The sequence below is a fragment of the Stegastes partitus genome, unplaced genomic scaffold, assembly GCF_000690725.1.
Source record: "Stegastes partitus isolate 25-593 unplaced genomic scaffold, Stegastes_partitus-1.0.2 Scaffold64, whole genome shotgun sequence".
Classification (NCBI taxonomy): Eukaryota; Metazoa; Chordata; class Actinopteri; family Pomacentridae; genus Stegastes; species Stegastes partitus.
This window is the reverse complement of record NW_007577795.1, coordinates 553,946-579,411: the sequence shown is the minus strand read 5'-3', so window position 1 is coordinate 579,411 and position 25,466 is coordinate 553,946. Positions and strand designations below refer to the sequence as shown.

The following is a 25,466-nucleotide window of genomic DNA, read 5'->3' as shown; positions in this document are numbered from 1 at the left end:
ACCTGTCCAGGGTGTCCCCTGCCTTTGCCCTAAGTCAGCTGGGATAGGCTCCAGCCCCCCCGCGACCCTAGTGAGGATTAAGCGATGTATAGATAATGGATGGATGGTTCTTTAAGTATCTTTAAATTGGATGATTACTCCTTTTATTTATTTCTTTTTTTATTTTATTTTATGGACGTCTCAATTGTTTCTTAGTTTTGTTTTAAATGCAGCATATTTATATACTGGAATAATGTGCAGAACAAGAAAAACATATGAGCTCAGATGTTAACTTCAGTATATGCAGCTCATGTCAACTTGTGTTTTGTCTGACATGAACGACAAACTGACTCGTTCACAGATCAGCCTGAGGTAGCTGCTAAGCCTGAAAACTACCTTGAAGAAGACGGGGAGTCCGAAGGGGATAGGTTTCCATGGCAACTTAGGTTAGACTCCTCCTTTCCGAAGCAGAATTAGCTGCAAATACTTATGAAGTAAGCCTGGTTTATCTGATAATCCTGCTCTCAGGTAAATGGAAGAACAGGTGGGCAAATGACAAAAATGGCAATTCATATAAAACCACAGACACGCACACACAAAAACATCTATTTTATTGAACATTTCCCGACCCAACACAAAACTTCACAATGGATGCTAATGTTACTTCAGGCATCTGAGTATCACAGCTCTGTGATGCTGTCAGATCTGAAAAGAAGGCTGTGGAGACGGTTTCCAAGGCACTGCATCAGGAGGACCTCGCTCCTTAAACAATACTCTAATGCAGGCTTTTCCCTCATCGGTTTTCTCTCTGCACGCAAACCTAAAATTCACCCTCGTAATACACAGAATCTGCAGCGACTTAATTCGTCTGACAGGGTTTTAGGCATGAGCCTGTTCTTGTGATTTTTTTTTTTAGGGCAAAGAAACTTGTTGTGATCTACATCGTCACATAACCAACTCTCTCATTCTTGATCCGCTCATGCAATAGCAAGGAATGTCAGTGCTGCAAAGTAACAAATGTTAACTATCAGTTATTCTCTCTGTGATATCTAAACTTCCTTTTTCTTTTCCTTTTGTACCACATTTCTCATTTGCAAACCATCCCCTGCTTCTAACTCTAGATACTTTTTTTTTTCCTTGAGTAATAACAATAAAAAACAACCTAGCTCCAAAATAGACCACGTATCTGATCTGATCACACAAGAAGCATCTCAGGTGGAGGACTCTATTCTTGGGCTTGAATAGTTCTTTCAGAGAGCAGTGTCTTCAGAGCCAAAGACCTTGTTGGCGATGGTTTGATAGTCAGACACGGGGCCTTTTCCATCGAAATCCGCAGGTAGGAGATCTGCATCGAATTCTTTGAGGTAGTTGTCGAGCTCGTCGCCGTGAATGAAGACCTGAGGAGAGTTAAGAACAGAGGAGATGAGATCGAGGTTGATCAGATTGAGATCAGAGATGACGGTACGTTTCTGTTCGTACCCTCTCCAGCAGTTTGCTCTTCATGAAGGGTTTGACCACGTTGTATGTGGTGGTGAAGTACCAGGGCTGGTGGGTGACGTGGACCGCCTTGAAACGGGCCGGGAAGGAGTCCTGCAGGAAAACACACAGATCTTTAAAAAAAAAGGGAAGCTCTGAGCCTATACATGAAGAAACTCACAGATCCTGACCTGCAGCATGTCCACCATCTTTTTGAGCTCAGCCGGCTTTATCCCCGAGGCGTGCTGCATGGTGAAGCCTCGGAAGTTCTCGATCAGGACAAAGCCATTAATCTGGGTCTCTTCATTCTCAAGCAGCTTCTCCAGGATCACACAGTATGCTCTCAAGATCTGTTACACAAACACAAACACGTGATGCTGAGTGAGTTCTGAAAGGTTTCAGGTTGTATGCATGTCTAAGGGGTGCAACTACCTCGTCAAAGGTGATCTCCTCCAGGTCCCAGGTGTCGATGTTGAAGAGCAGCACCACGCGGCCGAACCGGTCCCTGCTGGGGAGAACCACGGGGTAACCGGCCTCGATGGTGCTGCGGACCGCCTCGGGGGTCAGGTTCTCAAACAGCTCCGGATACTCCTTCCTGAAGCGCACGTAACCTAAAAGGAAACACACATTCAACTAAAAATATCAGCCACATTCTCTAGAAGTGCTTCACAAACCTTCTGTGTGTTGAACGTAGCTGCTCGCTGCAGGTCAAACACAATGACTCCACTGTCTTAGTGCAGTTACAGTGCAGCCTCTTCATGCCGAGGCACCAATTAACCCACAGTAAATGTGTGAGTCCATCTGCGTGTGTGTGTGTGTGTGTGCATGTATTCAGCAATTAACCCTACAGAGCAAGTTCACATCACACCCCCTACTCACTCTAACAAGTTTCTGTCTTTGTGAGAACCAAATAATCAAACAAAAGCAAAAAGTGGGGAAGAAAATCAGCTTTGTACTGTGCACATATTACTTGTGAAGCTGAGGTTTGCTGGGATTGCATTCACAATCACAGCGACACTTGAAAGTTTATCAAGTTTAGGGTTAAAGGTCAGCTCAGGGTTTAATTTAGTGGAGTGTTGGTTACAGTTGCAGGGTTGTAGCAAGTAAACATGATTTTACTTTGCATTTTTCTCATCAAGAAGACAAAAACATAACAAATACATATCTCATCTCCTCTCCCAACAGAGTGAGCACAAGGCAAGGTGGAGTTCCCATCAGAGCCCCGAGGGCTCACTAGTAAGGCAAACTTGCTGTCCCATTTGGACACAAAGGAGGGCTTTGTCAGGGGAAAACTCAGAGGCATCTCAAAGCCCCCAATTAATGAACACATGCCTCTCTGTCTCATAGATGGACAGAACTCATGCAAATACAGAGCACAAAAGAGGTCTCACCCTCAATTACTGATGGAAAATATCTGCAGAGTCAGAAAATGTCTGCAGAAAGCATATGGGTGTTTTAATAATGTGCACCAAAAAAATAACATGATCTCTGAAATATGAAGTTGTGTGGATTCATAGGTGGCTGATTCACCTTTCAGGAGCTCGTGGGCTCTGACGATGTCAAACTTTCGGGCTCTGAGGAAGCGCAGCAGCAGGGAGTCCGGTGTGTCCCCGAAGCGCTCCAGCACCAGTTTGGCCAGATCGTCTCCCTCCGCTGCCCTGTCCTTCATCATGGTCCTCAGGTCCTTCAGTGACGACACCCGTCTCTCATCTGTTTCATTCAGCTCATCCTTTGCCTGCGAAAAAAAAACACATGAAACTTGTTACAACATCTTCTGCACAGGGAACATATGAGGCCACCAGTGACAGAATGAATATTTCTGCTATGTTGTTGCTATTTTACCTTCTGCACAGTGTGTCCAGGCAGTTTGTGGCACGGCCCAAACACCGGCCCATGATCCTTCACTGTCAAATGCTCCAGCTTTGCCCTCATGGCCTGCTCCTCCTCTGACACCATACGGAAAGTTCCAGTCTGCACAAGCATGAATGCAGGTTATTATCAGTCACATTTTCCTCCTGTTTCTTGGGTGTACTGCCACATATTAACATAGTCATTTGGTTGAAATCCTCTTTGTATTTAACAGCAGCTTTGGTTTTTAAACAACAAAAGTGCATCACTCCTGTACATGCTTCAGCTGCAGTTCGTTGCATTGACCTTAAGTGTTTCTACAAATAAACCACACACACACACACACAGAAGAACCTGCAACACATGTGAGCCGGAGCAGAACCAAAACGATGCACACTGGCGAGCATCCGGCTAATCTGCTTCACATGATTAGGTAAAAGGACTTCTAAAGCCACTTCTTAAAAACAGCTTAAGGTTCCATCCCAGTGCCAGCATCTACTGGCACAATAACAGCCCTAAGCGGCATCATGCGCTGACAGTCAAAGCAGCAAGAGCTTTTTCACCCAAACCCAAGATATTTAACTGAACCCTGAGCTGGGGCCAGATGCTGACTGAAGCAGCATAAACAGAGACAAAGTGACACTCGAGTGCTTTCTGTGAGTTGTTGCACATAAATTAAACTTACAGCAGCCATGGTTGCAGCGTCTCACAGCAGCCACCACTGTGAAGACAGAAGAATTGGCACAAACAGAACATGAGCACAACAAACCGTAAAGAGTCTTTCTGTGACTTTGTTTGAGTTTGTTAAAGAAAAAGTCACAAGATCAAGAATCAGTCCAGTTCTTGATGCGTTACATAACCAATGTACATAAAGGAACCACATAAGTAAAAACAGGGAGAGGAGGACATATTTTATTTTGGTTCAGTGAAGTCCAAATGTTGGTTCTTTTCCTTGTTGCTGAAGCAGACATCCTCTTACATAATGGGCTGATACAATAGAGTAGATCTGAGTCACAGAGCTAAGCATCCACTTTTTCTGCTAAATAAATATCTAGTGATCTCTGAACACCTACTTCACAGAAAAGGAAAAATAAATGTAACCCATTTTTCAAGTGGCAACTGTTTTTAAATCCAAGCAGCAAGAAAGGACATAAAACACAATTTTTATGATTATTTCTTATAATATTACACATCCTACATATTTTTAAACTCTTTTTAAGTTATTTTTTGTAATATATATTAACAAGGAGATATGTCGCTGTTTGGATTTGGCAACAGATGTGCAACATAAGTTTTTTTTTTTTTAATGTATATAAAAATATTTATTGTGAAGAAACCAAATATTTTTTACATCCAAGCATTTAGAAGACATTCTGTAAGTACCTTCTGTGTAGCAGTTACATAAACCTGAAACTAGATGCTTACCTTTGTGGTAATATTATATTGGATTGCAATCTCATTGAAATTGTTCTTTAAAATAATAACAACCTTACAGCATCTATTTGGCCAAATAGCGTTAATTTAGTGTAAAATAAAGTCAAATATTGGTGTTGATATTAGCTGCTTAAAAGTCATCCAACTGAGAATCTTGGTACAGATGCTCTACAGCATCTCTCCAGGCAAAAATGTAAATCAAATACTAAACAGGAAACATTAGCATGAGCTAAACATAAATTGCAAAAACACTGAATTTACATTTTACAATGCATTCATTCATTAGAGTGAACACAGATTTATGTCATTCAACGTCCAATCAAAAGAGGGCTTGGTTACTTTGTTGGTGGCCTGTAATCACCACACTGACTAACACCATTACACTGATAATGTTTACATACCCGCCACCTGATGTATCTCTGGTTTGTTTGATCTGAGGAGCAGAGCAGCCTTACCTTGAGCAGACAGGATGAGAGGGCAACAGAGAGTGGCAGAGGAGCACACAGGGGCAGAAAGGACTGGGAGGGGAGGAGCCACACAAACGTCAGTCAAAGTAGGATTAAAATGACACAGTGGATTACTACCAGTGGCTAATCTACGTAGTGCAAACTGTGAAGTGGAGGCGGAGCTGGACGGAGGAGGAGAGGGGCTGGGCTGTCATTCTGGGATGGTTCTATGGGGGCAAAACACAACAACATTGCGATGGGTTTCCAAAACTAACAGAATATTAGAAATCCAACTGACCATACAGAAAAAGTGGCTTTTCATGAAAGTATATCATTTTAACGTACCTCATCGGATGTAAGACAGCCTCAACATTTCATGAATCAGAATCAGAATCAGTCTATCCCAGCTGACTTAGGGTGAAGGCAGGGGACACCCTGGACAGGTCACCAGTCTATCACAGGGCTACACTTAGAGACAGACAACCAAGCACACTCACATTCACACCTACGGACAATTTAGAATCACCAATTCACCTCAACATGTTTTTGGACCTTAGGGGAAGAAGTCGGAGAACCCGGAGAGAACCCACGCTGCACGGGGAGAACATGCAAACTCCACGCAGAAAGGTCCTGGGTGTCCTCACCAGGACACAAACTGACAAACTGCTTAATGCGAGGCAACAGTGATAACCACTGCTCCACCTTGCAGCCTCCATATTATATATTATAGAAAATTTAGGGCAAATTAGAGAAGTTTGAGCCGAAATTGGTTTGAAAATGTAATGATATCAGATGGACTGACCCACATTTAAACAGTTACGAAGCACATAAGCAAAACAAACTGTTGTGTTTTGTCCAGTTTTGTCCAGTTTGGTACATCTAGGCCACCGTAGTCTGAACTGATGGTCAACAAGAACACACACGCTTCAAACTGAATGGTCCACAACACACAGCGTCAGTGTTTAAGGTTTTCATGTGTTACCTCCCAAATGTCACATCATATTGTGTGAGACTTTGTGTGTTATTTTCTCACTGCTGTGTCTCACGGCCCAGGGTCAGTCTGGATGTCAACCCACCACATGCGACATGAAAGGTGGAATTTCAGCTCGATACTCGCGTGGAAATGTCATATGAGCGAGTCGACCACCTCTAAAGCAGCAGCGGCTCTTTCTGCTTCACTTTAAACATTCCTTCCTGCACATTCTTTGAAATCCTCCTCAGAGGAGACCACTTGTTTTGGGTGTCAGATTATGGATTACTTATCCATGATTGCACAACATCACACAGACCTCCCTCTCTTTTCGTGCCAGTCGTTAATTATAGTAACTGAGAATCAGCGGTTTGCTTTTATTATTTGGAAACTGTGGGGTTTGTCTTGTAATTGCTTTTAATTATTATTCATCGTGGTGATATTTGTGATTCAGAAATGTACATTCTTAGGCTGAAACATGCACTTCTAATCGGAGTTTAAGTCATTTGGTTGTTCCAGTAAATATCTAACCAGCTGATGGTTGGACTAACATTTAGTACAGACAGTCATGTTCCTCAGAGGATGAATCCATCTGACTTTGGTGCCACCTTATGGTTGACATTTGTGAATTTAAGCAAAATATTTCAACATTAGTCAGAGGGATTGCCATGAAATTTGATGCCGACATCCGTGTTCATCTCAGGATGAAATGGAACAACTCTTTAGGTCAAGACAAACAATTTTAGATCATGAAATTCCACTCAACCACATCTGTACCTTATATTTAATGCTAATCAGGAAATGATAGATTAGATAAGACAGGACAGGACAGGGTAAGATAGAGCTGTATTATTCTGGAAGGATGTTTGTTGTTGTGTTTTTTTTGCCAGATATTGGTCAGAAAATATTATAACCTAACATGAGAATAAATGCAGTGTCTAGTAGAAAGCAATAAGGTTTTAGTACATTACTGGAAATAGAAATAAGTAAACTAAAACAAGACTAGAATAGAAAAAGTCATAAATAATAATGGAAATGATTCTGAGTGGGTAAAGTTACATCACACATAATAATCAAAAACTGAATATGAAATCGAAATATTGCACATGATCACGAAATACTGCAGATCCATCCACAGTCCACAGTCCAATCCATCCACCATCTACAGTTGGATCAGATGCAGGATAAACAATTGCCCTGACTTCATTCATCCATCCATTATCTATACACCGTTTAATCCTCACTAGGGTCTGGAGCCTATCCCAGCTGACTCAGGGTGAAGGCAGGAGACACTCTGGACCAGTCACCAGTCTATCACAGGGCCACACGTAGAGACAGACAACCAAGCACACTCACATTCACACCTACGGACAATTTAGAATCACTAATTCACCTCAACATGTTTTTGGACTGTGGGAGGAAGAAGAGAACCTGGAGAGAACCCATGCTGCACGGGTAGAACATGGAAACTCCACGCAGAAAGATTATGGTGTCCTCACCGGGACGCGAACCTGCGACCTTCTTGCTGCGAGGCCATGGTGCTAACCACTGCCCACCTTGCAGCCCTGGGGGAGGGGGCTGGAGCCTATCCCAACTTAGGGCGAAGGTATAATAAATAACCAACGTTTCCCACCCAAAGAGCCGTCATCATGGCTACAGATGTACACACATGAAGTCATGTTTTTTTAGATGCTGTTTCCTTTTATTACATTTGGTTTCTGTCATGTTTCTTGTCCAAGGCCTGTCCATTTTTCTCCTTCTGTTGCTCTTCTTCTGTCCACTAGATGTCCTCAGACTTCCCTCCCTGTTTCAGTCACATGTCTTTCCCCCCTCAGCTGCTCAGCTGCTTCTCAGTCCTTAATCATGAGTCCTGATTTCAACATTCACCTGTTTTCCATTTACTAACAACCCCCCAGTAAATATTTCAGCTCTCTGTTCCCCAAATCTTCTGCCACACTGTCATGTTCTTTGTTATGTTGTTTTTGTCAACGTCATCCTTCTGTCTGTTTTGCTTCTACACATGCTTCTTTTGTCTGCCTGTCTCACACCTTTCATTATCATTTATCTCTAATAAAAGTATGAAATTTTCTCAAACCTGCCTTGTTTCTACAGGTAGATCATCTCTCCCGTTACTAGAAACAAATCACTTTGGCTTTATCTTTCCAGAACCATAGGGACATTTTTGAGCTTTTTGCTGCACAATAAAAAAAATAATAATTATCTGCATCATACTCAGTGTCTAATCAGTGACATATCCCAAAGTGTGATTTACACACAGACAAAAAAAATTCCACTGACTGCTTATTTAATGGAAAACCAACTTTTTTATTCTTCTTCATTTAAAAAACAAGAGTGACATCATGAAAAACTACATTTTAAAGTGTAAAAATCCTGAAAGTCAATGAATATTTGGTAGTTGTGATCAGGAATGATGTTGGTTGAAACATCTATAACTCAGTGAAAGTGAAAAGTAATATTAATATATAATATTTTTCTGGCTTTTTTTATAACAAGGACATTTTTGTCTTCTTTAAATTGATGTGTGAAGGTTACAGTTTGACATTTTATTTTGACCATTTTACAACATTGTTAGTTTTATAAAGGATTTTGCAGCTGTGCTCTGTTTTCTCTTGTGCATCAATATGCTTATGAAGATTTACAACAATCTGGTTTTATTAAATATTGAGTCAGAGGCAACAGAACATGCTGTTCCATTCTTCATCAGTCAGGAAACTGATGACAAAAGGCATTTTAGAAATATATTTTGACATTGTGTAAAGTTCAAATATTCACTTTCTTGCTGAGAATTTAATGAAGATCTGTTCGTCAAGCTGTAGCCAAGAGACAGATCCTTAAACTTGGTATAAAGAACATACCTGGTTCTGTCCAAGGATGAACACATTTGCCCATAAGCATCTCTAAAGCTCACAAATGAACAGTTTATCATTATTTCAAAGCTGGGAACAGACAGGTTTTGCTCCCTTCACCTACATCTATCTTCAAATTCATATCAATATCTTCATCTAATGCTTGTGTTTCCACAAATACAGCTGAACTGAATAGAACTCTGCATCGGTCAGATAACTTTATATGTAATTAGAACATTTTAAATGATGAACAATGGCTTGAATATTTAATTTTAGCTTCAAGATGTGTATGATTGTGCATCCCAAGAGTAAAATATGCCATAGCTGCAGGAAAAAGCAGACCTTATGTATACTGAGGACAGAATCTGCATCGTGTCTGAGAGCAGAACAGGAGTATAACTGCTGAGTGGCATCGCTGAGAAGAGGTTAATGAGCGTTGGGCAAACAGAGGAAGCGTCCATCCTGCACTAAAGCTCGATGCTCTACTGGGTCTCCCTCCTCCAACACTGAGGCCTCTGTCATCCAGAGCTGGCAGACTTACTGTACTATTGTTCCTCTATCTGCACCTCTCATTAGTGCATGTTTGTGAATAACCTCCCATTCGCTTGCAGAGACAAACAGGGGTTAACAGGGCCTCCATCGGATACGTGTTTTTGTCTCGGGGACACGGTTAAGTTCCTTGATGTGAGGAAATTCCTGCCAGTTATGTCACCCTGAAAGCCAACAAACAGGCCTGAATGAACACAAATACAGAATAAGTCCCTCGGCATCATGAATTAGACTGTTCTGCTGCTGGAATGTATAAAACATTCATATAATCTGTGGTTTGAAGGTTCTCTGAAGGGAAAAAAACCTTTTTATTAATGCAATACAAGATGATAAAGATTTCAGTATTGGCACTAACAAAAGATGGACGAATCTAAAGCACTTTGCAGGTGAAATTAAGGTGGCTCTGAGTCTTCAGCAGCACGACAACTACTGATATACAACAGTATTTTATCAGGCAGATGTTTCCACAATAGATAGCTTGACTTACAGTGTCTTAGTGGGGAAATGAACAAAGCTCTGTATGTGACAGTAGGCCACCATGAAACTTAGCTCTCGTTATTTTAAGGATTTAAAAGGTAAACTAAGTGAGGAAACTAGAGTGGCTTCCCAAAGCTGCAAAGAAGCTGGTCAGTGCTCACAACTGAGTATGTAAGACTTTAAATGTTGTATGGCAGCAAAGAAATTGACCAGTTTTAGTTCTGTACATGCATTTTCTTATTGTTAGTACATAAATGAATTGGTCATTGATTCGATTATTGCAGTAACATAATATGATGTACAGTGATTCTTCTTTAAAACTGAAAAATGTGTTGTTTTTTAAAATTTGTCTATTGTTTTATCATCTGTTTTCTTTTCACAGCTCTTTAGATGCAACAATTTACATAATTTAACAATTTGTTCATTTGGTACAACATGTTCTCAAGTAAGGCGGCGGCCAGAGTGATCAAACCAGAGACTCTCTCTCTAACAGAGGGTGCAGCTGCACAGCATTCACTCTGTGCCCACCTGCAGACCTGGGACTGGATCCTTCTACAGAGCATGTCTCTGAACCCCAGTGACTATGGATGGACATTAGATGTGCATGGGTATGAGCCAGTTCCAACACTAGACCCCATGACTCCTGAGGGGCGACTAAAGTTGACTAGCTGTAGTTGTCATGGAGATTGCAGCAACCGGCGGTGCAGCTGAAAGAAGAATGGGGTCACGTGCATCTCGACCTGTGGAATCTGTAAAGGCATTACATTCAGAAACTGCAGTCATGATGTTGTTGTGTCTGAAGAAGACATAGACAATGACTCTTGAAGCTTCTGACATTGTGAATAAGAAATAACTCTGAGTGTTATATAAGTATGTGAAATAAAAGCTACTGTGAATGTAAAGTGAGTGGGGTCTTTTTCAACAATGGAGTGTTTGTGGTGAAATAAAAAGGCTAACAATAAACTCAGAATCATGGAACAACCCTGATTTGACTCCTCATAAGTTACTTAAGGCCGATTTTTAAAAAAAATCTATTTTTCGAGAATTACTTATTGGTACCCTAACATGAGCAAATAATGGTTTGGTAACGATTTAGTTGGCAGATAGTCATACGTTTACCTCACTATGAGTAGGCTTTTAAGAGTTACACATTCTGAAATGGACTTATTACCACTTCTAAACACATATTTGAATTAAATTAAATTAAAATTAAAATTACATTAAATTGAATTTCCCTTCTGGGATAAATAAAGCATTTTTCATTTTTTTCATTTCATTTCATATCATTTAAATATACTCCTAAAACTGTATTTCAATCTTCACTGTGTGAGACATTGCTGATGTGTTTTCAGTGAGGGGATCAACAGTTCCACCTAGTGGCTCCAATAATCGGCTACCACAAGTGGCATCGAATCCCCCACAGACCCACATTCAGTTTAGAAACGCTCAGTTTGAGCTAACACTGTTAAAGATTTTACCTCCAGTGATCACACACTGATCTCATAAATAACCACAAACAAGCAAATTGCACTTAGTTTTAGTGTTTTAATATATTTGCTCTGATTCATTTTACATACAAAGTCACCTCTCCCATGAAACCAGTGACCATAAGGCACAATGTCATACATGCAGCTCTGATTGCAAAAACACAGCCAATAGAGTACCAGCAGGTTGATGCTGTGAAGATTTACACTGACAAGACAGAAACGGCACTAATGTTTTAAGGAAACAAAAGATGACCATTTATTGAAAAAAAAAAAAAAAAAGCAGCTGTAGAAACATTGAAAAATCCCACATTGAATTGACCGTAACAACTTATTTGCTGACAGTTTCTCTTTTATCAAACCGTATATTCCTACTTCCTGTTTGCCAAAAATGAGGAAACAATCTGATCATCACATGACGGACAAAAACAGGAATCGTAACAGTTTACTGCTCTGCATGCACAAATAAGACTCAGTAGTTCCTTCTGAGTGGGAGCAGGCTGAAACACAGATAAGACTATACTTATTAAAATGTATTGTTTTCCCAAATACTCTTCAATTCTCTGCAAAAGAAGTGATGGAGAATTGATGTGCTTTACTGTGTCCAGCAAAATATTACCAGAACATATGAAGAGTTAGATATTTGTGTTGTACTTTTGCATTGGTCCACAATCAAAATAAGGCATCAAACACTTAACATTTACACTTGTGGACTGGACAAGTGTAGGAAATGCAGCATTATCCAATTTGTAATGAGCCGTAAACGCTAATGAACATGTGCCAATGGAAGCGCCATTTATAATACTTTATAAAGGCTGGCATACATAGTTGAGATAAAACAGTGCAAATTAAAATCTTTCAAAAAGAAAAAAAAAAGGCACAGTCAGTGCTTTTTGGAAGCAAGAAGCTGTCAAACTTCCCCTCTGTCTTTGTCATGATTCATATGTAAACATTAAAGATCTGGAGGTACCGATATATTGACAAGAATGAAATAATGACAAGGTATCATGTATTTACAACACCGATCTTTGTTTCCAGTAGTTTCCTTAATAGTGTGAAAGGCGGTTTGGTTTGTGGGTTTCAAAACAAGGTCAGTGATATGTGGGAGAATTCACTCCTGTTTTCCTCTCAGTCATTCAACTTTGTAATCAGTGGCTCCTCTTGACATAAAATCATCTTAACAGGAAGTGATAAAAAATTGTCTGGACTCCTCCATCATAACATTCTAAAAGTTACACGAGTATACTGAAAGCAATAAAACACATTGTCATGCTCCCTTTGACATTTAAAACTCAATGAACACAGTGAACCTCATTCGTCTTCTCTTTAACATGAGGTAGAACGTGACCCAGATACCGGCGGAACCTTACAGCAGCGTCCCGACAGATCTGACAGCTGAAATGACGATAGGTCTCAGCCCATAAACGTCAACGCCGCCATGATGCTGAAGCCCAGCAGGATGAAGAGCGCCTTGAGGAGCTGCCTCCCAGGGGAGTTGAGCTCATGTGGGAGGATCTCCAGGAAGGTAATGTAAACAAACGTCCCTGCGGCGAGCCCCTCCAGGACGGCCTGGATCAGAGCCCCTGCTGTGAGCTGAGCCTCCACCACGCTGATGCCGATGGCGATGCCTAAAGGTGACATCACGGCGAACACTCCGATGTAGGCGACGACCCATAATGGACGAACGGCGCTCTGGACCAACTTCACAGACAGACTGAACACAATGATGCTCTTGTGGACAAGAATGGCGATGCAAATCTCTAATACCTGGAGGAAACAAAAACATTTCATGCTTTTTTCTTCCTCTTATTATCGAATTATTCCTTGACAGCAGGAAAGGAGGAGGAACAGAAGCAAAACCTGTGGCTACCCAAGCTGGTCTTTCATCAAATCCTCTACAAAACCCAGAGGAGATAGGGAAGAAAAGACCAAGAAACAGGAGTTTCTGAGAAGCTCAGGTGGATTTTTGGTAAACACAACATTCCAGTGCACTTCAAACCCACGAACACCCTGAGACAGAAGTTGGTTCACCCTAAGGACAAGACACTGAGACATAAACAGAGCAACGTGGTGTACGCAGTCCAGTGCAGCGAGGAATGCCCAGACCTGTACAGTGGGGAGACAAAACAACCACTCCACAAGCGTATGGCACAACACAGAAGAGCCAGCTCCTCAGGACAGGACTCAGCAGTCTACCTGCACCTTAAGGACAAAGGACACTTTTTTGAAGACAATAATGTACAGATTTTGGCCCGGGAGGACAGATGGTTTGAAAGAGGAGTGAAAGAAGCCATCTATGTCAAACTGGAAAGACCATCCCTCAACAGAGGTGGAGGTCTGAGGAATCATCTCTCACCTGTTTACAATTCAGTCCTAAGAACTCTTCCCAGAAAGATGAAACCCATTCACACTTAGCCACAAAAGACCTGAACGAACCCCTTTGTGGCAGGGGGAGCACTAACGACTCACACACCAAGGGTGAGGAGCAACAAACTCCCCATTAAAATCGGAACTCAAGTGTTAATGGCTCCTTAAGGATCTAAGTATCTGGAACTCCCAACTCATCAATCAGAACTGATGAAGGCTCTTGGATGAGAGGTGAAATGAATTTAAGCGGGTTAATAGGACTTGGCATTGTGATGACACATATTATAAGACAAGGCCCATGTTCAGTTTGATGGATTAAGGAAGAACAGTCAGTTGTATTTGGTTATTTTATCCATTCACTGTCTTTTCAAGAACATGTATGCACTTTCTGATTGGTATATCTATATTAAAATCTAACAACAATCTACAAGGCCAAAGAACATGTATCAGTCTTGCCCACATCCAGCAGGTAACGGATTCATAAATATGAGTGACATTTGGGTTCAAATAAATCCAAAAAATAGCAAAAAAGCTCATTGTGCCATACTTCAGTTCATCAGCTCCGGCAGCTAACATGAACTTGCCGGCTGTCCTGCTGATTTAATGAACACCAAACTGGGAATCAGTGATTTACTGATCTGGTTAGAAGTTCCAGGTTTGTTACACTTTCGTCTGCAGGCTGCTCTTTTGCACTTGTAACCACTTCCAATCGTGATGTGTCCCTACCACATCCTGAGGACACTTCTGCATCACGGTAGAAAGTTGAGAAATGATATCACAGCAAGTACGCAAAAACAAGATTTTCAGTTCGGGTTTCATACAGTGATGTCAGGGCAATTGTTTGTCCTGCATCTGATCCAACTGTAGAGGTAAATGATTTAGAGAAAATATTTGTGTTGTCTGTTCTTTAACATCTGTTTGATATCTGTTGTTTGGCAGATATTGTAATTTGATTTCTGGTATCATTTTTAAACTCAATCTTTAGTTCAAAATTTACTGTGTAATGAAATATAGATGTAAACGTGACTGAGCAACAAAAAACACCACCAGAAGCAGAACTGTCATGTATGGAGGACGCCATGAATTTATAAAACCACTGACATAAAACTTGTGTCGTATGCAATGATTAAATTATACTTTAAATTGCAGCCTTTGCGATTTTCTAATGGCATTGTTTGCAATTTTGACTTTAAATCCATTAGTTGTTTAATCCACAGCATGGTACACTTTATACGTTTTTTATTTGATTATCAAATTAATATTTAACTGGCTAAAGTTTATTTTTCTAGATAGTAAACTAAACTACCAGCTGAACAAACAAAAGCCACAAACATATGCAGAGGAAAACCCCTGAGGTCACACTCACAGTATTCTTAGGCTGTCTTGTGATCAGAACAAACACATCTGATCCTCATGACTCTGTGATTCTTTTTCCTGTCAAGGCGTTGTGAAGCTACAAACTGAAACTTTCTTGCAGACACGTGACTGAGCCGCAGATAGAATTCCAACTTTCTCTGAAAAGTAGCTTCCTGCCACAAATGTGTACAAAGTGCATGAGATGAATTAAACAAAGAAAAGCAGGGGGGCTTCTTTAAAAATATGGAGAGTGAGAAACAAACAAACACTTGGAGCAGATGTAACATGAGCTGAGGTACTTTTCAACTTCTTACCTTTGAGTCTGTGTTCTGCAGGCCGATAGCAAGGCCCTCAAAAACCGAATGCAGCGAGAGAGAGAGGAAGAGCATAAAGGAACGAAACGGGGAGTGAGCCTGAAAGTCAGCGTGGACGTGGTGGCCGCTGCCCTCCAGATCCGGGCTTGTGGTCACGCCGTGGCCGTGGCCGTGGCCGTTCCTGTCCCTGTTGTCTGGTATAAGAGGTGCCCTCTCTGCGTGACTCCCTCTCAGCTCCCGGCAGTTCAGGACAATCCTCTCCAGGATGAGGACCGTGAAGAAGCCGGCTGCAATGATGAACTCTGGAAGGGGAAAGTTGGTCTGTTTAAGACCAAAATAGGGATTAAAAAGGTTGCAGGTTCAGTCTGGTGCAGTAAAGGATCAGTGAACTGGGATTTTAAACAGACAACTGAACAGTAAAACCTGTAAGGTATCAAATATTGGAGCGTTGTTATAAAGTTGTGTCACAAGATAAGATAAGCCTTTATTAATCCCACAATGGAGAACTGTAGGGAACATTAGTAGAAAACAAAAACATACATGAGTACTGATTCTTCCATGGGTGGATATTCAGATAATGCACATAAAAATTCTACTGTTGTGGAAAATAACAACATTGTACACATCAATGGTATAGCACAGATGCTTCCACAAGTAAAAATACTAATGTTTCACAGAATTTATCCATATTGCACAAACAAATAATGGACAGACTTCAGTATATGTAAAAAATGTACATTGCACAGAGTTTTTAAATGTGCAAATTATTCCCAATGCACAGGTTGAATGTGTTGACGTTGCACCAGATTGAAATATGTCAGTTTCTCTGTGTAATAAAACAAGAAGAAAAAAATGTCGATCACGTGTGCTGACTTTATTTATTTACATCTTTTGCATTCTTTTAAATTCTTGAAGAACAAAATCAGCTCAGCAAGGTTTTAATCTTGAGGAGAATGAAACAGCAAATATCTTCTATTCTAAGTAGTTTAGCACATACAGATAAATCACAGTAGTTTCAATGATTCAGTCAGATGTGTGCATGATTCAATCAATTAACTGATAAGGTGAAGTCACGTCTTAAGTAAAAGCACTTATCTGATTCCAGGTTCTCTAATGTGAGGGTTTGCTGTTTGTCTTGTTTTTTTGTTTTTTTTAATTAATTAAATTTAAATTTAATCAATGTGTCATACCTCCACTTCCCGAATATCGAGCTCCGTGTTGATGTCTGACAAATAATCTGGAATGATGTCGAGCAAACATGCTGCCAGAAAAACTCCTCCGGCAAAACAGCTGATCAGACTCAGAACAGTGCGGTGGGTCTCTGTAAAAAGAAAAAGAAAACATGAGGTTAACCACACTGCTAAAACCATGGCAAATTAAAGTAAATAAAGCATATTTTCCATGTTTTGCATCAGTGGTATGTTTCTGACTTCATCTATTTCTCCTGTATTGTTCCTGAATTATGACTTAATGAGACATTTTACATTTTCCAACTTATTATCAGTTGATTGCAAACCATTAATATTTAATTAGCCCATAACTGGAGGACTGGGGATACATCTTAGACACAGAGTTCCTAATAAAAAATCAGTTTCACTCCTTTCAAAGTTAGGACATCTGACATGGCACAAGTTGAATATCAACAGAAAGTAGTCAAACTGAGTCATCAGTGTGTCATAAACGTAATGGAGAAAAGTGTTACTTTTACTTCCACGTAAAAAAGGCAAAGTTCACCATCCCAATAGCCATGTTCTGTGGGCTATAGGTGAAATTAAATGTGACCACGAGTTTAGAAGGCTTTAGGCTTCATCCCTGTCAGGTGACTGCAGTCATGGGTGAGAGGAGCGCTGACATAGGTTGATATTGTAGTGATGCAAGGTTCAGCTACCAGTACCAGAGCATCGCAAACTAAATGAAGATTAAACATTTGCAGAAGAATTCTTGCTCATAATGTTATTGGGCCTGTGATCAGTGTTTAAATGCTACTCTGTTATTCATCAGATTATCTGCCCTCTATAATCTCAGCAGCATTACATTGTAAATGACTTCTAGGTGATAGTTGATCAAATCACCCGCATTTCATTGCCTTCAGAACACTATCTGCAGCCAAAACATGTGATTCACATGTAGATACGGCTGATAAAATCATTGTCTATCACTCTAAATTGACTAATCTTGAGTGATACACCAAAGTTTATTTAAAATTCCGGCAATTTAAGGTTCAATGCTTTATATGCGAATGGCAGCACATCCTAGAACATAAATGAAAACTCTACATAAGTCAGCGACTTTCCTTTTTTAATTCGGCATTAGTATAATAAAGCAACAAATAACCTAATCAATACAAAATGTTGAATTTGTTCGCCATTGTTCACCTGTGATTGGAAGCAACTTTCATGTTCCTTCTTCTTATAAACATGGACACAACAGTGACACAGGCGATCGTAATAAACACAAATAGTAACTTTAACAGCTGGTAACGATAGGTTGATGTCATATTATTAAAGTGTACCGACCTGTCCCGTGTGTGTCTCTGAACCATTGGACTCGAGCAGGGATGAATCCAAAAAAAAGAGTTAAGAGCAGCAGCCCGATCAGAGCGCCTATTTTCACCTGGAGCAGATATTCCATTTTGTAGAGTAAAGTGTCAGTTTTTAGCTACCAAACGGTCCCAACATCAGTTTAGCAGTGGGGTATAAGGAAGCCTGTTGGACCTACCGACACAGCGATAAGAGCTCACTGAGGCAAACAGCAGCAGTGATGTTATTATTTAGACAGCGACGGTGGCCGAGAAGAGTCAAAGTGCATTCTCGAAAAATACAAACGCCTTTTTAGCTTTGACTGTGTGAAAACGTTATTATGCGTACATATAATACTACACTACTACTACTACTACTACTACGACTACCAACAATAATAATAATCATTATAATCATCGTCATCATTATTGTTGTTGTTTATTTACGTATATGCCACCTTTAAAAACAGGGATTATGACAGACAAAGCGAAGGCATAATACCAAGATGTCAAAATAACAAGAATTAAGAAATAAAAGATTTAAATGCAAAACCTAAGATGTCAATTTTTGTAAGTACAAATAAAATAATTCATCTACACAACATTTGCAGTCAAGGAAAATCAAGCTAAATCACCATCTTTTATATTGCACATTTAAAACAAAAACCGTTGTGCATAAATTAATATATTTTAAATATAAAGTTAAGACCCTTTAAAAATATTTATTTTGTACATTTACCTAACTAATCTAAATAATAATGGTAGGACCCTACAGCTTCTATTCTATTCTATTCTATATTTAATTATGTAAATTTGCCCATTTTAAATGTCAAGGATTAGAACCCATAGTTTTACTGATTATGTACATTTACCTGACTAATGTAAATTTTAAGGTTCAGGCCCGGCATTATTATATATTATGAAACTTAATTATATTTTTTAAGAATCTGCAATATTATACACTAATTAAAAGTTAGGTTTTGTTTTTAACTTTCATTTTAACTGAGCCATACCTTGAAAGGGGTATGACTGTCAGGTATGGTCTGTCAATTTAAATTAAATTAAATTAAATTAAATTAAATTAATCATCGTGTTTTATCGACTTAAAAGAAAAAGACCAGCAGATGGTAGTCTGTAGCCAAGTTTAACGAGCTGATTTGTCCACCACACGAGGGCGGATGAGGCGACGACTTGATGACGTCTTATTCGTGCGCCGGAAATGTAGCTACTGCCACAAGCCCCAAATGCTGATGTGTTTCAAGAAATCACAACGAAGGGAGACACCAGAGTCAGTTGTTGCTTTTTGATGCAGTGGCAGAAAAAGTCGGAAGTGGCTCAGACGTCGATGTCAAAGGAGACGCAGCAGAGGAGATCAGCAGCAGCAGCGGTTCACAGAGCGAATGGCGGTGAGAGACTCAAACACATGCAGCTGCAGCAGTGACAGCAGCGGCAGCGACTCTCTCATTCACTTCTACATCCACTGACTGTTTACTACGACTGGTGCTGCTGCTGTGTACAGTGACTCAGCTGCTGGCTGCCGAAGAGGCGAAATGTTCGCGTGTGTGGAGGGAAAGAAACAGAAAAAGCTCAGTTCTGTCACTTTTTCACGTTGAATCCAGTCAAATCAAGTCACTGGTATTTATTCAGCACATTAAAAGCAAATCAAATAAAGCTAGTGAACCAAAGTGTTTTCCAGTGGAAAAATAAAACTGTGCCCTGCGAATTGACCTAAGAAGTCTAAATATTAAGTGTAAAACACTGTAGTATTATTTCTTTTTTTTAACTGACCAGAGTATTTTAAATGCTAAGGTTAGAACCCTGTAATCTTATTAAGTATGAACATTTATGTCACTAGTTTGAATTTTAGGGTTACAGCCCTACAATATTATATAAAGTCCAAATTTCTCTCCATAAATATAAAGGTCTAGACCTGACAATGTTAACGATTATTCAAATTTACTTGACTAAATTAAATGTAAAGACCGTACAGCAGTACTGATATGGACATTTACCTGACTAAATTGAATGTAGGAAGGTTGATACATTTGTATTTATTATGTGAAGTTACCTAAGTATTGCAAATATTGCATTTAGACTCCTACAATGTTACATAAAATACTAATTCACCAAACTAAATATTACAGTTAAGACCCTACATGAATGTTTATTTTGTAATTATACCAAACTGTTTTAAATATTATAGTTATGACCTCTACACTATGATATAAAATGCAAACTTACCTGACTAAATATTAAGGTTGCAGCCCTACAATATTAGAAATTGTGCAAATTTAGCCAACTAGTTCTAATATGAATATACAATTTTAATTTAACGGACTAAATATTGACTAAATAGGAGGTTATCACAAGGTTTCCCAGGATTTACAATAAACTAACAACATAGAGCAACGCTGTAATGTAATAGCGTAAAATGTGTAATTGGAACATTTCTACCTGCCAGAAAGCAGTTTAAAGTTAAACATGCATTTACTATATGAAGAATTTCAAAAAAAGCAAATAATAAAGCTTACACATTAATAAGCTTAAATATTCATTACTTATTGATGCTGTAATCGCCCTTTTGATAATCTGTGATTCTAGTGCAAGACGTATGTTTAAAAAAAACAAAAAACAAACTGCACATAAAATTCTCTACTCTTCAGGTTTCCACATTAAATGAGATCCTAGTTATTGTTTCTGAGAAGAAAACTGTAAGATGTGAGTGACATTTACTACCTTTAGAAAGCAGGATGTCTGGCCAGGCACCATAACAAAGGAATGTCTGAAAAGCTCAGCCTGTTTGGCACTGTGTTTACCCACAGTGCACTTTTACACTGATATAGTTGTGTTGATACTGCTGACACTTCTCTCTGTATTTCACCCAACAGCCCAAAGGTAAAGTTGGCACAAAGGGAAAGAAGCAGATCTACGAAGAGAACGAGGCGACTCTGAAGTTCTACACCAGAGTCATCCTGGGAGCTAATGTGAGAACCTCAGTGATATTTTTAGGTTGTTTCAGTCAAAGGAAAAGTCTAAATGTCAGAAATTTGCTTGTTTTTTGTGTGTGTGTGTGTGTTTTTTATTTATTTTTTTTAAAATAAACGTTATAAACCTTGAGATACTAAATGTATTCTCATATAAGACAAAGACAACCAGCCACTTGTCACGTGTGAGAAGCAGGAACCAGACACAGTTTGGTGTCTTTGTTCCAAAAGTGACTGCAACATTTGATAGACTGTAAAAATGAGTTGTGAACTGTCTGATGGACTAAGTGTTGTCGCTCTGTTACACTGTTCATGTCCATTTCAAATGCTCTTCCTCTGCAGGCAATATATGCTGCCATAAATTTCCTGGTTTTCTACAGTTCGTCTACATTTTGGACATGGGTGAGTGTGTCAAATCAAGATTATTTAAAATGGCCACAAACCTATTTTAACTTCATGTAACTTACCTCCCTTCCTGGTTTTTAACACTGCCGTGTCTCATGTAGCTGCTGCTGGTGTTCGCACTAGCAGTGTACGTGGGGAGTTACCGCTCCATGTCAGCCATGGCCAAGCCGGTGTTTGCTGAGGATGGGAGTCTGCTGGACGGAGGAATAGACTTAAACATGGAGCAGGGGATGGCAGAGTGAGTAATCTTCAATACACAAAGTGAATTCAGACATATTTTGAAGATAGAATTCATGTACATGCACTGTGAATGCAACTGACACAGTGAAGAATAACTTGGAAATGCTGTGTTGAGCCTGGTTTTATATTCAGGTGGCTTAAAGTAACCAAGACAATGGGAAGTATTTCTGGATTTCTGAATGATTTCCAGCCTCCTTACAGTAAATGTGTTATTAAGGTTGCCTTTATATAGTACTTTACTGATATTCCTTGGGAATAGCTGCAAGTGCATGGGGAACTTGTTGGCTTTGAGTTTCACCTAATAGGTTTCATTTAATCAATTCAATTCTAAGACTGACTGATGGACAGGAAACTCTGCAAACTTTACTCAGGACTGAAAACCCTACTGGCCCTCCTCCACTGCCTGAAGGAGTGAATATATTTTTCATTTACAATAATTCATCTAAATGACTCAAAATTTAATTAACAACTTTTCTGTAGTTGCTCTGTAGTTTGAGGTGCGTGTAGATCATTGATCAGGATTGACTCACTTCTTTATTGTTAAATTATTTATTTAACTTTTTGTGTTGTATTGTTGTAACCCTTTTTGCTGCCCTCTTGACCAGGGCTCCCTTGTAAAAGAGATATCAATCTCAGTGGGACTCACCTGGTTAAATAAAGGTTAAATAAAATAAAAAAATAAAAATTTTAGAAACTGCATAAAATTTTCAGTAGGGTTTGTAAATTGATAACATTCGGTATTAGTCACAACACATGTCTCTTTTGTCTCTACGAGGTGTGTCAGAAAAGTTTCAGGACTGGTGTCACAAAAGATATATTTCAAATCCAAACTACAAGATTTCCCCTTCAAAGTTATCCCTCTGGAGTCTAACGCACTTTCCCAGCCTTCCATGCACTCCTGGAAGGATTCTTCCGGGATCCTCCTCAGCTCCGTCGTCACAGCCATCTTGATGTCCTCTACGTCTTCAAAACGAGTACCCTTGATGACCCCCTTGAGCTTGGGGAAGAGGAAAAAAAATCCCACAGAGCCAGTTGGGGTGAGTAGGGAGGTTGCTCCAGCACAGCGATGTTCAGCCAGGAACTGTTGGATGCTCAGGGCATTGTGAGCAGGCGTGTTGGTGAAGCAGTCACCAATTGTCCTGCCACAACTCTCGCCTCTTCTCACGCACTGAACGAGGCAAAGACGCAGGATCTCTTTGTAGACGTGCTGGTTGATCGTCTGAAGGGGAAAACTCATAGTTTGTAGTTTGGTTTTGTGACACCAGTCCTGGAGCTTTTCTGACACACCTTGTATACACACCGAGAACACCTCCTAATCAGTGCCAATTAGTGTGAAGGTGATGATACAGGTCGACCCTGTTAAGGTGAAAAGACAGTCGGGAAATGACGAGCAATAAAATTCCAGTCGGCTGGGAGTCAAACCAGGGACTGGGCTGATATCAACGTTTTTGGCCCATGTGGTCTCAGCTCTAAACACTCAGCCATCCGGTCGCCATGTGACTCTTAACTCCTAAAACTAAAGCTACAGCTTTGTCTATACAGAAAGTTCCTCTTTGCACACAGAAACGTTTAGTCTTGCATTGATAATTTATTGTCTGTCTTCTGGTTTTAGGCACCTGAAAGACGTCATCCTGCTCACAGCCATAGTACAAGTGCTGAGCACAATCTCCTCTTACTTCTGGTATCTTTGGCTGCTGGTAAGAGCTTTTTGTAGAACAAGTCCAGTTGACCTGAGGGGTGTACTGGGAAGCAACATAGATGGGTTAACAAAATATGTTGAGCCTGAAGTCAGAGTATTTGAATATCATGAATGTGGCTCACTTTCAGCCTGCTTGATCACTATGCTAATTTATTCTGCACACTTCTGTTCAGAGTTTTAGATTTAAATCAGCTTTAAGACATGTCACCTTTCACCAGTTCTTTTCCTAAGGACATTCTCTCTGAGTAATGCAGATTCCCCCACGAAGGATTATCTTAGTTCTGCAAACCTGTTGAGCCGTACGTTAGTGATCCGACTGAACAGAGCTCAAACTGTATCCATCATGTTGCCAAGGGGAGCCCACATGCATTCAGTTGGTGATGCAGAAAATACATAAATATGTTCTTGTGATTGGTCCTGATTTGTTGCTACGTCTGCTGCAGCCAGATCAGAAAATTGGTTACTTTATTGGTAATTTTCAAAGGAAATATTCAATCAGTTACATTAATTTTGCTTTGATTTTGCCAAAAACTAAGGTGATTTCCACATATCCTCTATTATGGGACACTGTCGCACCTAAATGCACATTGTATCATTTTGAAGTGATGACTTTTAAAGTTTAGGGGACGGTTATCATGCTTGTGCCACGGTAGAAATATACAGCAGTCAAATACATAAATTAACTTACAGAATAACAAGTTTTCTACCAGCATTTCTCTCTTGCACCATTTGCAGTAACTGTGCTGTTTTATTCTGTAGCACAGTTATATATTCTCGATAGCTCCACATATAACAACCTGTTGTTCTTAACTGAAGCAGGTGGCATGTGATTGGTCCATTTTGTGCAGAAAAAGAGACAAATGACATGTCAGATTTCTCCTTTCGTGGGACGGCAAACAGAGTCTGATGAAGGAAAACTGTTTTAGGTTTTGTCAAGCTGGTTTACACAAAGAAAGCCTGGCTATCTCAAACTTGCTTTGCAGTTCACCCCTCTGAGAAATCCTATGAGATCGCTGTTATTTTCTGCATGATTTTGTCTTCGTTTCTCTTAATCTGATCTTGTCCTCTGTGTGTGTCAGGCCCCGGCCCGAGCTCTGCACCTGCTGTGGGTGAACATTCTGGGTCCCTGGTTTATGGCAGAAAGTCCATCAGCACCAGAGGAGGTGAATGAGAAGAAGCAGAGAAGACAGGAGCGCAGACAGATGAAGAGATTCTGATGCTGCAGAGCAGACTGAGCAGTATTTTTGTACACAGAATCTAATATACAGATAGTGAGGAACTCCTAAGTTATTCAGGAAGAAATTTTGTTATTAAATTAAACTCAATTCAAATCTGACGCTGAGGAATCTTGTTTTCCGTATTTGTTTTCTTTCTGCTTTCTCCTGTAATCCAGTTTTCTTCCTGCATTATAAACTGAAATGTTCCTTTTCAGATAATGTCATGGTCCAGACATCATTTGTCCCCATGCAGAGATTTAAGAGTTTTGCTGTTGCACAATGCCGTCACACTGCCCCCCTCCAGGTTTCCATTCAATTACATCTCAAATCCCAAACTGTTTATTTGTCCTGTCAATGCTGCTAATGTTGTGGCATGTCTTTAGTTGTTTTTTTTGTTTGTTTTTTTTGTAATGTCTCTGTTCATCAGTAACCCTTCATTACAGAACATTTACTTTGTCAGCTGTTGTGTCTTATTAAATCAACTGGATATAAATGAAGTTTTAATAGAAAAATGGAAACAATTTTGCAATAAAAAAAAATCCGTCAGTGTTTGGAGTTTATCATGATGTTTTTTTGTTGTTGGTTGTTTTTTTTTTTAGTGGACAGATGATAGTCTCAAAAAATCTGATCCAGACTGATGGGATTTTATCAGCCTAAAGAAAAACCATTCTGTCAGCTTGCTGAATGGGACTTTCTGTATCATTATTCTCATCAGAATCAGTGTCCAGTTCCAGGATGCATGTCTAAGTTGATTTTAAATAGTTGTACAGTGTTTGAGCAGAATCTGAAGTGAGCCGGTGTGCTCGAGCTGCAGCGAATGGCAGAAGAGTGGATGG

At 39.8% G+C, this 25,466-nt stretch overlaps 3 protein-coding genes across 3 annotated transcripts; 1 reads left to right on the top strand and 2 right to left on the bottom strand.

Moving 5' to 3' along the window:
- Positions 1-569: 569 nt before the first annotated feature.
- On the bottom strand, positions 570-5,229 carry LOC103353204 (retinaldehyde-binding protein 1-like). The gene is given in 8 exon segments (XM_008276056.1): positions 570-1,376; positions 1,459-1,569; positions 1,647-1,805; positions 1,888-2,066; positions 2,986-3,190; positions 3,298-3,426; positions 3,989-4,024; positions 5,193-5,229. Coding segments are annotated over 7 exon segments (978 nt in total). The 5' UTR covers positions 3,998-4,024; positions 5,193-5,229; the 3' UTR covers positions 570-1,190.
- A 6,342-nt stretch (positions 5,230-11,571) lies between these two features.
- On the bottom strand, positions 11,572-18,310 carry slc39a1 (solute carrier family 39 member 1). The gene is made up of 4 exons (XM_008276054.1): positions 18,084-18,310; positions 16,758-16,888; positions 15,568-15,888; positions 11,572-13,297 (listed from the first exon to the last, which is right to left on the bottom strand). Exons 1-4 carry the CDS (start codon positions 18,196-18,198, stop codon positions 12,944-12,946), a joined length of 921 nt encoding a protein of 306 aa, XP_008274276.1. The 5' UTR covers positions 18,199-18,310; the 3' UTR covers positions 11,572-12,943.
- A 985-nt stretch (positions 18,311-19,295) lies between these two features.
- tmem208 (transmembrane protein 208) lies at positions 19,296-25,190 on the top strand. Its single transcript, XM_008276053.1, has 6 exons — positions 19,296-19,491; positions 20,974-21,069; positions 21,412-21,471; positions 21,576-21,712; positions 23,327-23,411; positions 24,493-25,190. The coding sequence occupies exons 1-6, from the start codon at positions 19,486-19,488 to the stop codon at positions 24,628-24,630; spliced, it is 522 nt and encodes a 173-aa protein (XP_008274275.1). The 5' UTR covers positions 19,296-19,485; the 3' UTR covers positions 24,631-25,190.
- The last annotated feature ends 276 nt before the right edge of the window (positions 25,191-25,466 follow it).